We start from the raw sequence: 18,738 nt of genomic DNA, 5'->3' as shown, positions 1-18,738 counted from the left end.
TTCACTTTTCAGTATTTTTTGCTCTTGATTTCAGTTGATATGCTTAGATTCCTTCAAATCAGTAACGTGTCTGTCCAATGATTAAGCTTTAATTCTCACAGGAGAATTGTAATACTTTGTTTTCGCATTTTCCCTACCAACTGATTTTTCTTGGGCTTTTGAAAAAGTCAATTTGCCAAGAAAACTTCAAGAAGGAATTCTTACATGAAAACCCTAATGTAAATCAACTGCAGCTCTCATATATGAGTTGGTGAGACTGCAACGTATACTAACTTTAGGGCATTTTCTTTTAAAGTTAAGCATAGACTTACCATACGACCCAGCATTTCCTAGATATTAACCCAACATAAATTTAAATATATGTCTGCCCAAAGACTTGTAACTTTATAGCTTCTTTATTTAGAATGTCCAAAATCTGGAACCAACCCAAATACCCGTCAATGGTAAATGCATAATCAAATTTTGGTGTATTCAATAGAATACCACTTAGGCAATAAAAGTACATTGAATCACAACAAGGATAGATCTCAAAAGCCTCCTGCTAAGTGAAAGAAGCCAGATACAACCCACTACTGGAATCAAATTAATGTATGATTCTGTTTCTATGAGATTCCATTAAAGACAAAACTACAGTGACACCAGATCAGTGGCTGCCACAGGGTGGGGACTGCAAAGAGGCACAAGAAAACTTTTAGGGGTGATGGGTCCCCACACTCACAGAATTGTACTGTTAGAATTAGTGAATTTTGATTGTAGGTCAATTATATCCAAATAAAGTGACCAAGTGGATTCCCACAATTGTATTCTTTCTGTATTCTCAATAATTAGAAAATGGAAGTTTACAAAAATATTTATAATAGCATATAGGTATTTGAAATGCCTAGAACTTAATCTCAAAAGAAGCGTAAAGACTTCTATGAGGCAAAACTAAGGGACCAGGAAGAAGATGTAAATATACTGACAGATTTCTTGTTCCTGGATTAAAGATTCACTATGGTGAAGATAACAGCTCTCCTCAAATTGATTAATAGATTCATTCTAATCCCATAAAAATTCCAGCATTTTTAACCTCTTTCTCTGATTCCAGATTTTATATGGAAGGGCTATAAATGGAAAAAACAGAATAGGTGAACTTGCTCTCCTAAATATCAAGATTTATCGTGAAAATATAATAATTACAGCACTGTGATAATGGTGCAGGAATGGTCAGTGGGTAAATGGGATGTAATAGAAAATCCAGTCACACACCTAGTTTTATGTAGAAGTTTCTGTATAAGATTTCTGTGACAGAAGTAATATGCCTGATCAAAGGGGAAAATAATTGACTTTTCAATAAATTGTGTTGAATAACCTTCTGGAAGAAAACAGAAGCCCGACCACTATCTCCCATCAAGTCAAGAAAGATCTATTTTAGTGCATTAAACTATTAGGTGTAAAAGGCAGAGTTGTGATGCTTTTAACAAAGAATATAGAATATCTCCATGGCCTTTGGAAGGATTTCTTCAACGAGGCACGGAAGCATTAGCTATAAAGGAGAGGATTGATAAATTTAACTACAATAAAATGAAAAACTATTATCATTAAAAGACCATTAAAAAAGATGAAAAAAATCACAGGGTAGGAGAAGATACTGTCTGTTCTGCTACAACATTGGTTTCTATAATAACCAAGTTCATAGATGATTGGTAAGTAGGTGGGATAATGATATCAATTTAATGGAAGTAATATTGGTTCTTTCCATTTCCTCCAGCAAGCTAATGTTTTGTGTCATCAAGTAGCGGCAAGTAGAAGGAATATACAAACATAGTTGAATGTTGTATGCACCATACGCGATGCCCGTTCACCTTGATTTGGCCTCTTCTCAATTTGAACATGTGCTTTATCTTAAAATCATTTATTGCACATTTTGCCTGATCTTATCTTCATTATTCAGTAGCCTCAACCCTCCTCATACCCCTTCCTGTCAAGCTATCTATTCATTTCTTTTTTTTTTAAGTCATTTTCTGAAGACAAAGAATTTTATTTAGTCTGATGTTTTTCTTAGGAATTTAAAATCTTTTAAATTGTATTAATATTTTTAATTGGGGGGGGTTATTGGTTTTGCTAGTGCTCTGGTAACAAAGTTGCGCTAGGTTTTGAGAAGTCAACTCTGACCCTATTTTCTCCATAACCTCTATCTACTATTTGGGGAACACAGTTTTGCATAGAGCACTGTTTCTAGGAAGCACATTTCACATATTTGCAGAAACTCCCCCTTTGCGATGCTGTATGTGACAGAGGATGGCAGTGCTTCCTCAGTGCTAAGATACAGCTATTTCACATTTTAACCTCTCTCCAGTTGGATTGTAGCTTTCAGTAGGTGGTGTCTTTCAATTTTAATTGTCATTTTGTTTTCTTTTTTAGTGATAAGATAGTGGTGCATTTTAGAAGCCGTTGATTACTGAGATTTGATGATGCACTGTCATATCCAGAATGTAAAGAAATACAAACCAAATTTTAGAAGACCGGCAAGGCAATAGAGAAGTGGCAAAAGCCTTGAACAGTCACTTCACAACTGAAGAAATATCTATGGCTAGTAAATATTTGAAAAAGAACGTATAATCTCAAAACCCAGTTGTACATTAAACACACAGTGAGATGCCTTTACATGTCGGCAGAAGTTTAAAAACTTGGCACGTGTTAATGTGGACCTAAAAGAATGCGTATGGCATGATTCTATTCATATGAAGTTATAAAATAGGCAAAATTAAGCCATGTTGCTTAGGAATGCATTACATAGTTGGTAAACATTTGAAAGAAGAAAGGGAATCATCATCACAAATATCAAGATGGTGGGTACCTTTGGGGGTGAGGGGAAGGAGAGAAGTATGATTGGAGGCATTCAAGAGGGCTTTTGGTGCCCTGGTGATATTCTCCTTCTTTGCTTGGATGGATTTGATATATTACTACTTGTTAAACTTTACGTATATGTTTTATGAAACTTTCTATAGGTTTCAGAATAAAGCAAAAGAGGGGAATGGTCAGTTTTATCAAATGTTGACACAAGGTCGGGTAATATGAGGACTGAGACTCGAGCATTGGGTGAAGCAAAGTGGAGACTCCTGAATACAGCGGATTGTCTCAGCGGAATGTGTGGGGCAGTGATCTGATTGGAATGGGCTCAAGAGAGAGTGAGAGGAAAGGAGTTGGAGACTGTGTGCAAACATGATTCAGAGGAAGTTTTACGTAAAAAGAATTATAGTGGTTACTGGAGGCAATACAGAAAGTTTTACATTAAATATATAGAGTATCAGGAGAATATAAAGATAAATTTTCTGGAATGCTGAAGACAATGAGGTAACGTAGAGAAAGGGAGAGAACTTTTTATGTGTGTGGGATTATACATTTTTGGGGATAAGATGTGAAAATTTGTAATAATCCATATTTGTTAAGAGAATTAACGTTAAAGCTACTTTTTAAGTCTTGGAAACGTATATGTCACACATAACATTTCATATCTACTAATGGAAAGAATCATGAACATCATCTTGCTCAACACCACTTTGCAGAAAGAGAAGGAGGCCCAGAAGGATTCAGTGCTTGTTTAAAATTCTACTGTTAATAACAATTCTAGACTAAAATATAGAGTAACTCCTGCCCCTTGGATCAGTGCTCTTTTTATAGTGTTAACTGTAATATGGTTTTCTCTTAAGTCGAGTTTTATATAATCATTATGTGTTATAGTAGAATTTATTTGGATAATATTTTAATTAGCCTTTCCCAAATAACAAACCAGCCCAGCACTTAATGACTTGAAATAACCATCATGCATTATTTCTCATGATTCCATGAGTCGGATGACTCAACTGGGACAACTCTTGTGGCTGCGGTCATTGGCACCTCCACGCAGATTGTAGGGGTTAAGATGGCTTCACTCACACGTCTGGAACCCTGGTGCTGTTTGTTGGGTGAGGCTGTCTCATCATAGTCTAGACTACACTTCCATGCTTGGTGGTGGAACCATTCTAATAAGGCAAAGATGAAAGCCTAGACTCCTGAAATTGTACAAAATGACATCCTCCACCTTAAATTACTGAAAGCAAACCATAGATCCAGTCTAGATTTCAGAGATGAGGCAGGAGGCTGCCCCATCTCTTGATGGGAGGAGGTACAAAATATTGTGGCCACGTTTTTCATCTATCACAGATCATTATAAATTTTAAATTTAATCATTAAATTTATTTTCCAATGTTAACTTTTACTTTATATGGAGCTAAGAGCTATTAGCTTTTTGGGGAATCTAACAATGTAGTTTAGTCAATATATATGAAAAAACAAATTTGACAAAAAAATATTTAACAAGAAAGAAAGTTATGTTTTCCAGATTTTGTATGCTCTGTGAGATAAAGCAGATAAAGAAATGCTCATTTTTATAAGAAGTTGGGTAAGGATGAGGGGGGAAATTTGTTGAATACAGCCTTTGTTGCTTACAGTGTTGGCTTAATTGTTATTTTCTGAGATTGTTACCATTAATGGTTTGTTAACATCTTTATGGAGTTTTTCATGTTATAGAATGTAATGCAACTAAAAAGTAAGAGCAATTAATAATTTCCCGTGAATTATAATAATAGCATATTTCTAGACACTGCTAGTTATATTTGTGTAAAATTTCATGTAATTTACTTGACAACTGTCTATATTGAGTACCTGCCATGATTCTTTCACTGTGCTAAGACTTGGGGCTATTACTTTGAACCACTTAGATGTGATTCCTTCATGTTCCATACCCCAGGAAGGTTTCTTGAAGAAACTTTTTTTTTTTTTAATGTTTATTTTTGAGAGAGAGGGAGAGAGAGAGAGCGCGCGCACACACACACATGGAGAATGGGAGGGTAGGGGCAGAGAGAGAGGGAGCAGAGGATCCAAAGCAGGCTCTGCACTGACAGTGATATGGGCCTTGAACCCACAAACCGTGAGGTCATGACCTGAGCTGAAGTCAGTGGTTTAACTGACTGAGCCACCCAGGCGCCCCACTAAAGAAACTTTCTAAGCCAGGAATTAGCTGAGGTAAGAGTGGGAAAGGGAAGAGGAAGTCTTCCAGAGAAAAGAATGGCTTGGACAAAGGCCTTATGGAGGTGAGCAAATCCAAGAAACATTAAAAGAACTGGGGGAAAAAAACCCTCTTATGTTTAAAGCCTGGAATATGAAAGGAGTGAGGCAATAAAGAACCTGGAAAGGTAGAGTGTGGACTTCAGTGCTAAAGATCATGGGAAACCTTTGATTGATTTAGAGGATTTTTGCCCAGATGATTGTTTTAAGAGAAGTCACTGGCTACAGTCTGGGTAAGGAGAGTAGCCAGGGAGAGCAAGGGTTGAACCTAGGAGACCATAGATAGTGATATGAATTAGGTCAGTGTGAGAATGAATTAAAGTATATAAATCCTAGAGATATTCAGGAGATGGAATCAACCGGATTTGTTGACTAGATGTGGAATAGAGAGAAGAACCTAAGATGGCGGACTTGCCAGTTTCTGGCTTGGAGCGCCATTAATGAACAGGGAGCATACGTGGAGGAAGAGGTTTGGGAAGGCATTCTTACACAGGATTTGCCACAATATCCTAACTCTGTGTCCTGGCTAAATATTTAGATCTCTTTTTTGTATTCTCTACTATTTGAAATAATTTTTCTAGTATCTAGAACTGATAATAAATTTTCAATTTAATTCATATTCCGTAAAATTCAGTCAAAGGTAGCAGTGCTTCCGTAACTTGAATTTATACTTTTGATCTGAAAGATTTTGCTTTAGCATGAATTCTTTAATAGACAGAAATTTAGTATTGTATTGCCATAGTATATTTCATTAAACAGTGTATTTCTGAAGTGTTTGAAATGACTTAATAATGGCTAAGGTGTAATATGTGAATACCTATCTTAAGCCTTAAGCCTTTTATTCATTAATCTAAAATAATTTCATAATTAATATTTTTCCAAGTTTTTAAACTAGAGTTTATTACAAGAACCTTTAAAAATTGTGTCTCTCTTTTTATTGTCCTTCATGATGCTAGGAAGTAGAAGGTTAGCTTACATTTATTCCAGGGAAGAAACAAATGTAGCTTGATGAAAATGAAGTCTGTATACACCTGAGACTAATACTGTATGTCAACTTTACTTCAATTAAAAAAAAAAAAGAATACCATGTCCCTCAAAATATGAAATATGAATCTGTCATTGGTAGATTTATCTTTCCTTCAGATGTTAAGTAGTGATAAGTGAAGTAAAAGAATTAACTGTTGGGGGCGCCTGTGTGGTTCAGTTGGTTAAGCATCCAACTCTTGGTTTAGGCTCAGTCATGATCTCACAGTTTGTGAGATCAAGCCCTCCTTTGGGCTCTGTGCTAAGAGCACAGAGCCTGCTTGGGATTCTCTTTCTCCCTCTCTCTCTCTGCCCTTCCCCTGTGCTCACTTGTGCGCACGCTCTCTCTCTCTCTCCGAAAATAAATAAACTTAAAAAAAAAAAAAAAAAGAATTGTGTCTTAGAAAGTTAAGCTTCCTTTGACACTAAAACTTTTTTTAGTCTTTGTGGTTCAAATTTCATAGCTATCTGTAGATTTTATTAAAGTGTATTTAGTCATTCTACATTATCTTCCTACTCTCACCAAAAAATGTTAAATCTAAAATTTTCTGATCGTCATTGTAGAAGGTACCATATATTCAGTAGTGTGTTTCTCCCATGTGTTCTCTATAGACTGTATTTTCTATTCTCAATATTTTGTAAGTTTAAAAGCACTTTACAACCTATTTTTTTTTCTTGTTTTTTTCCTTAGGCACTACAAGGGCCCCCAGGGATGGGGAAGTACCAGGGGTGGACTATAATTTCATTTCTGTTGAACAGTTCAAAGCACTGGAAGAGAGTGGCGCATTATTAGAAAGCGGAACGTATGATGGTATGTCCCCAAGTACTGACAATGGCAGCAACCTAGAAAACTATCTGAATTATTAGAAAACTGACTAGAATTATTTCAAAGGGAATTTGATCAGTAAAATACCATTTTTGTAAAAAAAATTTTCTGTTGGTCTTTGGGAAATTTTTCTTTTGGTTAGGCTCTTTGTCATTTGCTAACTAAAATGGGATTAAATAATAAGCAGAAGCATTCCATCATATTATGAAGCTGATTGTGAAGAATGTACTGAAATCATTCAAACTGGCCAGTTTGCATATTTCATAGAAATTCATATTCATCGTGTGAACTCAACATGTATTTGTTGATTGCTCTCTGTTTGTGGTTGGGAATCCAAATACTGTGCACTTTAAAAAGTCTACACAGCTTGGCTCTCTTGGAGAAGAGAGAATACAGATTGGGGGGGGGGAGAACAAAAATAGAATAATTGATTTTCTTTTCTTATCTCTTCTCTACCCACTTGGTTCTAGGAAGCAGAGACTTAAGATCAGTTTCAGTTTTTAAATGAGGCCACGTTCCGTCCTTTGTTCCCCCTTAACCTCCGCTCTCCCCTGGCAAGCTTGTCCGCTCCATGGTTTCCCGTACTCCCTCATCATTGCTTCATCACGCTGTCATGGTTGCCTTTTTCACAAGCTTGATGAAGGCAGCATCATGTCTTTCTTATTCAGAAGTATCCTTAGTGTCTAGAAATGGTGTTCAGTAAACACTGACCTTGAGTTCAGCGTATCCAAACATGCATTTGTGTGTATCCAAACGAGTAATTCGTAATTTCTCTCTTTAGCTGCACCCTGGGCTCAAAACAGTGGAGTCGTCATTTGCTTCCTCCTCTCTCTCTCCTGTTCCCACGTGTCTGCTACCAAATCTAGCCATTTCTTTGTCTGTAGCAGCTTTTCCAGTGCCTTTCTTTTCACTCTCACACTTCCTTGTGGGCCTTGGACTGGCTTGCGTCTGGGCTACTATGGTTCATGTCATTTGTTCACCTTCTTCCCTCCGTGCTCCCCACCTGCCCATTGCTGTCGTGCTAGCCTTCCTCCGGCACAGCTCTGCTTGTGAATCCTCTTCAGAGTCTTCTGTGATTTGCTTTTGCCTGCTCAGTTTGCCGCAGCTACGGGTTCTGAGCTTAGCTCCCACAACTCATTCATTCATTCGTTCATTCATTCATTCAGCAACCCATTTTTTTTTTTAAATTTTAAGTTTATTTGATTATTTTGAGAAAGCACTAGCAGAGGAGGCAGAGAGAGACAGAATCCCAAGCAGGCTCCATGCTGTCAGCGCAGAACCCAGTGCAGGGCTCGATCCCATGAACCATGAGATCATGACTTGAACTGAAATCAAGAGTCGGAGGCTTAACTGACTTGAGCCACCCAGGCACCCCTCAGCAACCCATTTATTAAGTCCCCACTATATGCCAAGCAGTGTAAGAGGGAATAGTGATACTGTAGTGAACAATAATGAAATGATACTACCTTAATAAATCCCATATCTAAATACGAAGTTAGTAAAACAAACAAAATCAAACATCAAAAGGAGATGTTATGAAGGAAACAAAAACGAGATTTTTTTTTTTATTTTTTTTTTAATGTTTTATTTATTTTTGAGACAGGGAGAGACAGAGCATGAACAGGGGAGGGTCAGAGAGAGGGAGACACAGAATCTGAAACAGGCTCCAGGCTCTGAGCTATCAGCACAGAGCCCGACGTGGGGCTCGAACTCACGGACCGCGAGATCATGACCTGAGCCGAAGTCGGCCGCTTCGGCTGCTTAACCAACTGAGCCACCCAGGCGCCCCAAAAAACAAGAGATTTAAAGAAAATAGTAAGAATATCAAAGATAAGGTGGCCTGTGAAGGCTTCTAAGAGGAAGTGACCACTGCCGTTTTATATTTTTATGCAAATAGCCTAGTCTCATTCACCTCCCTCTTAGTGGCAACCAGACTGATGTGTTTAATATGTATGCTTTTGTTTGTATGCATTCTTGCAAAATGTGTATTGTGCACCTCGTGTGCATGCATTTATTATTTGCATGCATTTACTCTTTATTATTCTAGATCTCATTCAGTTTTTAACGGTTTTCAGTTGTTTCTATGTTTTCTGGGTTCACCCATGTTGCTATACTGTATTTACATGTAATTCATTGCTGTCTTCAGCACCGCACAGTACTCCAGGTTGTGAATCCACGGCATTTTACTTAACCTCTCTCCCAGTGATTGACTTCCAGATTGCTTCCAATCTCCCCCGCCACCATGGATAAAGCTGTGACACCCTTCTCTCCTAGACCTGTGTGAGTGTGTCTGTGGCATACGTACCCAGGGGCAGAACTGTGGGGTTTTAAGGGCTGTCTGTACTCGCTCTGGTAAAGGGGTTGAGGTAGCTCTGCCCCTGCATCGCCCGTCGGTTCCTGCAGCAGCATCAGTAAGGACTCCACTTCCTCACCATCCGGCTTCAGAATTTTGCCAGTCTGATGGTTGTAGAAGTGCTATCTCCTTTAAATTCAAGTTTCTCTGGTAGTCAGAGAGTTTGAGCATGTCTTCATATGCCTATTAGTAATTGTCTTTTCGTGTGTTTTTTTCAAGTGGGATCTCCGTTTGCAGACATTTCTTAGATATTTAGATATTTATTTAGAAATTAATTCCTTATTGGTTATAGAGGTTTCCTCCCATTCTGGCACCTGATAAGCTTGTCCTGTGTTGCTTCATTGAACAGAAATCCTTAATTTTTTTTTTAATTTTTTTTAACGTTTATTTATTTTTGAGAGAGAGAGAGACAGAGCATGAACGGGGGAGGGTCAGAGGGAGAGGGAGACACAGAATCTGAAACAGGCTCCAGGCTCTGAGTGCTCAGCACAGAGCCTGACGTGGGGCTTGAACTCACGGACCGCGAGATCATGACCTGAGCCGAAGTCGGACGCTTAACCGACTGAGCCACCCAGGCGCCCCTAATTTTTTTTTTAATGTTTATTTAGTTTTAGAGAATGGAAGAGGGGCAGAAGGAGAGAGAATCCCAAGCAGGCTCCCTGCTGATAGCGCAGAGCCTATTGTGGGGCCCAGACCCAAGAACCGTGAGATTGTGAGCTGAACTGAAATCAAGAGTCGGATGCTTGGGGCGCCTGGGTGGCTCAGTCGGTTAAGCGGCCGACTTCGGCTCAGGTCACGATCTTGCCGTCCGTGAGTTCGAGCCCCGCGTCGGGCTCTGGGCTGATGGCTCAGAGCCTGGAGCCTGCTTCCAATTCTGTGTCTCCCTCTCTCTCTGCCCCTCCCCTGTTCATGCTCTGTCTCTCTCTGTCTCAAAAATAAATAAACGTTAAAAACACTATTGGTTTAAAAAAAAAAAAAAAAGAGTCGGATGCTTAACTCACTGTGCCACCCAGTCTTCCAGAAATCCTTAATTTTTATGTATGAGATTTATCACTGTTTCTCTTAGGATTTGTGCTTTAGAAGTTTTAAGAAGTCCTTCTCTGGGGACGCCTGGGTGACTCAGTCAGTTGAGCTTCCAACTCTTTTGATCTTGGCTCAGGTCATGACCATGAGATCGAGCTCTGTATCAGCTTCTGTGCGGACGGCACAGAGCCTGCTTGGGATTCTCCCTCTCTTTCCCTGTCTCTGCCCCTCCCCCGTGCTTGCTCACACGTGCACTCTCTCTCTCTCAAAATAAATAAACATGAAAAAAAAAAAAGAAGTCCTTCTCCACCCTTACATCACAAAGACATTCTTCTTTATTTCCCTCTGTTAAGTATAACAACATGGGATCTGGCAGTGTGGCATATTACATATTATTAATTGCTGTGTGCTGAATTCAAAGGAAATGCAAATTGAAATGCTCCATTTCACACCCATCAGATTGACAAAAATCTTGAAGTCTGATAATTGTGGGAAGTGGAAACTCGCATATACTGCTGGCAAGAGTATAAAATGATACAGTCCCCTTTTGGGGAGCATCTTGGTAATAGCTGGTAAATTTGAAGATGCACTTAACTCTGAACCCAGCAGTTCCCTCTTTGGATGCCTACACTAGAGAAATCCTTACCTCTGTGTGTAAGTAGTCGCATGCCGGAATGGTCATTACAGCATTAATTTGAAACAGTGAGAGAATGGAAACAACTCTGTTTGAGTAGGGGAGTTAATGAGGTGCGCTTTAATTTTTCATGAAAATGGACTAATTATACAGCAGTTAAATAGACTTGAATCTACATGTATGAACACGAATAAGTCCTAGAAATATAATTGTATAAAAAGAAAGATGCAAAAGAATACATACAGTATACCATTTATTTTTAAAAAGATATGAAATGTGACAAAAACCTTTATGAAGCTTTCACAAAAACTGGTATCTATATATTATGTGTGCATGTACATGCATCCTGGTTGTACATAGTGTGCAGGGGAATGACACATACCAACTTCAGGACAGCTCAAGGAGAGCACGGGAAGGACCGAGACAGGAAGTTAGGGCTTTAATTGAATATGTGACCATATATGCAAGTCCTTAAAGAGGGATAAAAGGGAGACCTGAAAGGAATCTGACCTGAAAGGAAAGTTAAGTAAATAAGGATGCTTCTAATACACTTGTCTGTGTTTTTTGTGTGTATTTAAAATATTTAATAGTTGATAATTCCATTTGAAAAATTTTAAAAAACCTTCAGGAAAGAAAAAAGAGGGGGGGCGGAAGCCTTCCAAAACAGCTTCAAAAAGCTGAAAACCTTTTTCTGATAATAATATAGAAGGACTCACAAACTGTGTCATTTTTATGCCTTGCTGTATCTGAAATCTTGCTATTTACCAACCACTCAAGAAAAATAGATCTAATTTCCTTATGAGCAACCCTAGTTTTCTTTTTTAATCTAAGCCCAATAATCACGTTTAAATAAGGAAACTGCCAGAATTTATTATGAAGTCCTAAAATCTTCATGATCATGGGTAGCAATCTCAATATTGCAAATTTGTCTGATTTCACCCAGGAAGACAGTTAAACTTCCTCGAGTGGGGTAGTAATTACTAAGTCTACACAGTAACATGTGTGTCTAGCATTTTTACTACAACTACCGTCCTTAGAGAAGTGGACATTTGATTTTTGCCACGGCATGTCCAAATTCCTGGGCAGCATGATTGGGGGACACAGTGCAGGAGAAATTGAAATCCTGGGGCATCCTCCTTCTCCTCCACCAGACCTCTCTTTGGGATGTTTCTGTGCCCCCTGCCCCAGAGAAGTGTGAGCTGGCCTCTTCGTTGAGTCTTTGCTTTATTACTCGTGGCCCAGAAAGTTCGCAGAGACCTCCTCTGAGCCTTTTAATACGAATCTTTGCATCCATCTACATGATAGGAATAACTCCATTTCAAACATGGATTGGGAAGCAAGGGACTTATTGAGTGGGAGAGATAAGAGGTAGTTGATAAGTGTTTTGGTTTGATTTCATTGTTTTGTCTTGAATATTTTAATGACAATTACCACTCTAAGTCAGATTTCCAAAGAATTTATCTTAATGCTTTCTCCTCAAGGCACACACTACTGAAGGTGAACTTATTTGTAGATTTGCCTCAGTTTTATGGTGAACAACCTATGCTTTTTTCATCTGGGACAAATAATTCATTATATACCCCATTCATTTACTCTATGTGATGAGTGTCATGATTGCCTGCTTAAAGAACGCCTGGCTGGCTCAGTTGGTTAAGTGTCCAACTTCAACTCAGGTCATGATCTCGTGGTTTGTGGGCTTGAGTCCTGCATCGAACTCTGTGCTGACAGCTCAGAGCCTGGAGCCTGCTTTGAATTCTGTGTCTCCCCCTCTCTCTGCCCCTCCCATGCTCATGCTTTGTTTCTCTCTGTCTCTCAATAATAAATAAACATTTTTTAAAAACTAAAAAAATAATAATAATTGCCTGCTTAAGAGCCCAGGAATTTGATTAGAAGATGTGATGTTTAAAATATATATAGTGAGTATTTTATTCCCTAACCATATTTATCTTCCTAGAGCATTGGCATGGTGGCTGATAAAAGGTCAAAACTGGCAGGAGCCACAAACTATTCACGTAGCTAGACCTTTTGAGTGGTTTTCCATTGTATTTGCCCGCCTACTGGGAATTGCATGACAAATTAAGATACTCAATTGTTTTCATTCTACTCTGGAACATTTATTTTTACTGCAAAAATTCCTGATCCTCAAGACTTAGAATATTAAAGTATTTCTTTCTTTCCTGAGAGTAAGCCAATATTGAATTATGCTAATAATGTCTCTGTTCAATAAATTGTCGAATAAAATAATATAATTAGAATGCTCAGAGAACCTAAAAATTACTTTTACATAAACAGCCTACATTTCAACACACACTGGTTAGTTCTCAGCTTTATCCTTTACCCACATATTTCCTCGTTTTACCAAAATAGTTCATTATGTTGCACATCAGAACAAAATTATTTGAGTTAGTTTTCTCTTCCTTTACTCCCACTTCTTATGCCAATTAGTCTTACACAAGAGCATTGATGCATTTAAATTCACAAACGAGGCTCTAATTTAGATCCCATGCAAAGCCAGCCCTGTAGGAATAAATAAACTATGTACATGAAGTCAACTTCCTATCCTTAGTACAAACAGTATTAAAAAGTTAGATAATGTTAGGGGTGCCTGGGTGGCTCAGTCGGTTAAGTGTCTGACTTGGGCTCAGGTCAAAATCTCGTGGTTCGTGAGTTCGGGTCTCATGTCAGGTTCTGTGCTGACAGCTCAGAGCCTGGCCCCTGTTTCAGATTCTATGTCTCCCTCTTCCTCTGCCCCTCCTTTGCTCGTGCTCTCTCTCCCTCTCTCTCACTGTCTCAAAAATAACATTAAACATTTTTTTTTCTTTAAGTTAGATAATGTTAGAAAATACATGGTAAAGGCTCTTGAAAAATTAGTTCTTTCTGTTCTTTCTCCCTCCTCCACTCCTAAGAAGAAGTGTTTTGGCTTCCTTTTGGCCAATGGTGATCAATTAGAAGCCTCAGTATGAGATATCAGGGCAGAGACATATGCTGGGTCATATTGTTCTGACTCTCAATTCAACATCAGTTCTTTCAGCTGCTATTACTTTGTCCATTTCAGGAAACTTCTATGGAACTCCCAAACCTCCAGCAGAACCCAGCCCTTTCCAGCCAGATCCAGTTGATCAGGTCCTCTTTGATAATGAGTTTGACACAGAATCCCAAAGAAAGCGAACCACATCTGTCAGCAAGATGGAGAGAATGGACAGCTCTCTTCCTGAAGAGGAAGAAGATGAGGACAAGGAAGCTATTAATGGCAGCGGAAATGCGGGTTTGTAAATAGATGAGTCACTTCTAACTGATCTTCCGTATTGACTATAACGTGACACTGAATTAGAAGTAGTAAAATCTATCGCAAAGTCTGTGTAGTAAAATCTATCGCAAAGTCTGCGATTCTAATTTTTTTCTAAAAGGTTGTACATGGAACACAGTGTATCTCTGGCAGCCATCTCATAGGCTGAAATGAGTTGTACCAAGTGGAAGTTTGGATAAGTCAATAATAAGCTGTCATTACTAATAACGTGATATGCCATTACCCTGCGACTCGAAATATTTGAGGCTCCAAGATATGGGAATCGGGTTGGCGTGAGTCCTATTCGACAGGATATGAACAAAATGTAGTTTTAAGACCGAGCCTTCAACTAAAAATGCAGGGGGTCAGAAACATGCCAGTAAAAATTACCTGAAATATTTGTTAGCAATATGTTGAATTTAAATTCTTAATCACCCAAAGAAAATTTCCAAACCTGACTCTCTTATTTCTCATTAAATGCAAAACCAACAGAAATTTAGTGGTGGAGAATCTTTTGAGCACCCCTAACTAATGTGGTTGCTTAGGAGATTCTTACCCTGCTAATTGAGAGTAGAAGTGGGAAGCCACAGAATTACAGCAGAACTAATTTTAGTGCTATTTATTATAATATTTTTATTCACAACACTAGAATATGAACTTCATAAGGGCTGGAAGTTTTGCATGCATCATTGTTGTATCCCTTGCACCATAAACCGTGCCTGGCACAAAGTAGGAACTAAAAAAGTATTTTATTGATACCCAGTAAATGAATGAATTTGATCACATCCCCAAATTTGCAGAACCCATTACCATATTATTTTCCCAAAGCCTCTGATGTTTTTCCTCATCATCTACTAAAATTTGCTGCATACATTGTATTGACTGTCTTAATATATTCATTTGTGTCCTCCAGAGTGTGAGTTCTGTTTTATTGTCCTAACATCTCACATAGTTATGCCACATAATCTGTTTGACATTAATGACCCCAGTATATTTGGGTGTAGAGACTGAAAACAGGTCTAAAAAGATTTAGGTGAATTCATGTCTAATTCTTTAGTGGATGTTAAGGGAACTCCTCATACTCTAAGGGGAGCTTTGCTCTCCCACAAAATTAAGTCTGTTAACATTTTTAAATGTTTGAGACTGGGATTAGAGACCATGAACCTGTCCCAATATAGGAACTTCTGTGTTCTTAATTTGAGGGGGAGAAATGTTCTGTTTTTACTCCTTTACGTTTATTTATTTTTTGAGAGACACAGAGAGACAGAGCACAAGTTGGGGAGGGGCGGAGAGAGAAGGAGACACAGAGGGGCGGAGAGAGAAGGAGACAGAATCCGAAGCAGGCTCCAGGCTCTGAGCTGTCAGCACAGAGCCCGATGCAGGGCTCGAACTCACGAGATTGTGACCTGAGCCGAAGTGGAACACTTAACTGACTGAGCCACCCAGGCGCCCCCTGTTTTTACTTCTAATGAAGAGCCTTTTGGTGACCACTGCAGTTCCTCTAGAGAGAAGGCTGTCTGTAACCTCCATCGTTTTATGCTTGTCATGGAAGCCAGTTGTTAAACCAGATGTTACTAACTTTTTGATGGTCATGTTTGGGGCGCTTGGGTGGCTCGGTCAGTTAAGTGTCTGACTTCGGCTCAGGTTATGATCTCATGGTCTGTGGGTTCGAGCCCTGCAGCAGGCTCTGTGCTGACAGCTCAGTCTGGAGCCTGCTTCGGATCCTGTGTCTCCCTCTCTCCGACCCTCCCCGCTCATGCTCTCTCTCTCCTTCAAAAATAAAAAGACATTAGAAAAAAAAATTTTTTTAATAGTAAATAAAGGGAGTATATCCAAGAGAGGGAGGCAGTTTGTATACTACCATTTGCATGTGGATACCATAGGACACTTCCCCTGGATTATACACTTCTTTGTAAGAGAAAATATTCAGAATATTTTAATGAAAAAACAATAAAAGTCATGACGAAAAAGCCTTGGTCTTTTCTGAATTAATACTAACCGTAGTTGTTCACTTAGTGAAAGTTGCGGAAATGTGCATTTGTGTGTTGCGATTGGGAACTAGAACTCCTGCCTTAAAAAATTGACACTTTGAGGGGAGGTAAGTAGGGAGAGAATAGGTAAAGACTTATTTGTGTATACCAATATGTACATTATTTTGTTTAACTTATTTTAAAGTTTATTTATTTACTTAGCACAAATGGGGAAGGGGCATAGAGAGAGGGAGAGGGAGAGAATCCCAAGCAGGCGCTGCAGTGTCAATGCAGAACGGGACATGGGGCTCGATCTTGTGAACCGCGTGAGATCCTGACCTGATCTGAAATCGAGTCAGACGTTCAACCGACTGAGCCACCTCGGCGCCCCCCCCCAACAATGTTGTATATTATTTTATATATTGCTGAAGAATTAATGTAAGAATGCTGATATACCCACGTAGGATGACATATGTTATGTAATAATGCTAACATTTTTTTTCTAAGGTGTTTACTATATGAACAGTATTTTCAAGTCATTGGCTATTAAGCAAACTCCTTTACAGTCATTTTGAACCATAATCAGAAAAGTATTAGAGCTTTTCTGCAAAATACTTCTATCCCAGGAATGTAACTCTCTTTCAGATTGATTTCCACATTGAATGAGTTTTAATTTCTGTCACTTTTTTTTTTTGCCTGGAGAATGAATCCTGTGTTTTATTAAAACTATGCATTCAACAAATATTTATTAAGCACCTGCTAGGCTAAGTGCTAGGCATTTTTCTAACAGCTAGAAATAAAATACCGAACAAAACAGACAAAAGCCCCTGTCTTTATGACCTTTGCCTTCTAGTGGGAAGAGACAGAATTATCCAACATAGATGAATAGCATATATTAGAGAGTGCTAAAGAGAAAAAGCAGAGGGGGAAAAGGATAAAAGATAGTGGTGACCAAAGTTTGTGGTTTTAAATAGAGCGGCAGAAAAGATCTCACTGAGAAGAGGACTTTGAAAGAAGTGGGGGTGTAAGCTCAAAATACCTGGGAGAAAAACATCCCAGCCAGAGGGAATTCTTAATACAAATGCCCTGAGGTGGGAGTATACCTGGAATATTCCGACAAAGGCAAGAAGACCAATATAGTTGGATACAGTGTGGACAATGCATTATATGTGTTGGATGAGAGTAATGGAAGGGAATAAAATAATAAGCAGTGAAGTCAGTCAGATAATGATTGGGGGATGTGGAAACGGGTATTACATAGGATCTTATAGGTCGTTGGAAGAATTTGGCTTTTTTAAAAAAATAATTTGCTTTTTATTTTGAGATGAGAAACCACTTAGGGATTTGAGTAGAAGCAGAACTGGATAAAACAGATTTTAATAAACTCATTCTTGCTTCACATTGAAAATAGGCAGTAGGATGATGCGTCTGGGTGGCTCAGTTGCTTAAGTGTCTGACTTTTGATTTTGGCCCAGGTCATGATCTCACGGTTGTGAGAGCAAGCCCTGCGTCAGACTCCACACTGAGCAGGGAGCCTGCTTGGGATTCACTCTCTCCCACTCCCTCTGCCCCTCCCCTGCTCTCACCCTCTAAAGAAATGAAATAAAATAGAATTAAATTAAATTAAAGAAAACAGGCAGTAGGAGGGCATGGGCATGAACAGCGATGCTAGTTAAGAGGTTGTAATTTAAGTGAGAAATATTGGTTTGGACCTGATTAAAGCATGACAGGTAGGAAGTGGTCTGAGCCACTTACAAATGAGTAACATTTGCCGACAGACTGGATATGAGGCCCAAGAGAACAAAGATCATTTCATGGGTTTTAGATGGAATATCTGGAAGAATGGAGCTGCATTTATTGAGATGAGGTAGATTTAAAGAGGAGTCAGTTTGGGTTGGCAAAGGGTGTTAGGGGCTCACACTGGGGTATTTGAGCTTGAGATGCTCACTAGACAGCCAGATGGAAATGTCATGTTTGAAGTTGGATTTAAAGGTCTATGGCTGGTCTGAAGATGCATATGTGGACATCATCAGCATACGGCGTGTAGAGCTGTCATTGCAGAGTAATGACACTGAATGAGATCCACAAGAGAGTAAGTATATAGAAAGAGAAGAGAAAAGGTCCAAAGACTGAACCCTGAGAAGGCCTCTAATACATGGAGCTCGGGGAGACTGAGAAAAGCCAGTGAGCTAGAAAGCACACCAGGAGGGTAGAGTGTTCTGGAAGCCAGGGAAAGAGAATGATAAACTCTCAGATGCCACTGATAGCTCACGTAAGATGGTCACTGAAAATTGATCATTGGATTTAGCTGTGTGCAGGAAACAAAGTCATCCAAATGAGATTAGGGATAAGGGAGAAGTAATGGTAGATTTAAGGAGAAGGAAGGTATGAAATGGTTATCTGGGAGAGTGGCAGAGTGAATGGACTAAAATTTCCTGTGATTATCGTACATCGTTAAATGCCCTCTTGAGCTTAGTGGTCATAAATCAAAAGTGAACTAGTTAGTGTTGCCTGTATTCAGCTACATGTGCTGCT

General features: G+C 39.0%; 1 protein-coding gene across 3 annotated transcripts in view; it reads left to right on the top strand.

Annotated features, from left to right (window-relative positions):
• The window catches only part of MAGI3 (membrane associated guanylate kinase, WW and PDZ domain containing 3), a 246,433-nt gene that overhangs the window by 154,496 nt on the left and 73,199 nt on the right, over positions 1–18,738 (top strand). For all 3 annotated transcript variants that reach the window (XM_053891021.1, XM_019457884.2, XM_019457885.2), the window contains exons 3-4: positions 6,803–6,922; positions 14,003–14,212. In XM_053891021.1, the coding sequence (XP_053746996.1) occupies positions 6,803–6,922; positions 14,003–14,212 (330 nt within the window). The remainder of the gene's footprint in view (positions 1–6,802; positions 6,923–14,002; positions 14,213–18,738) is intronic.

Source organism: Panthera pardus, unplaced genomic scaffold (genome assembly GCF_024362965.1).
Source record: "Panthera pardus isolate Hobbes unplaced genomic scaffold, ASM2436296v1 HiC_scaffold_11, whole genome shotgun sequence".
Classification (NCBI taxonomy): Eukaryota; Metazoa; Chordata; class Mammalia; order Carnivora; family Felidae; genus Panthera; species Panthera pardus.
The sequence above is the reverse complement of the archived record's forward strand: the minus strand, read 5'-3'. Positions and strand labels throughout refer to the sequence as shown.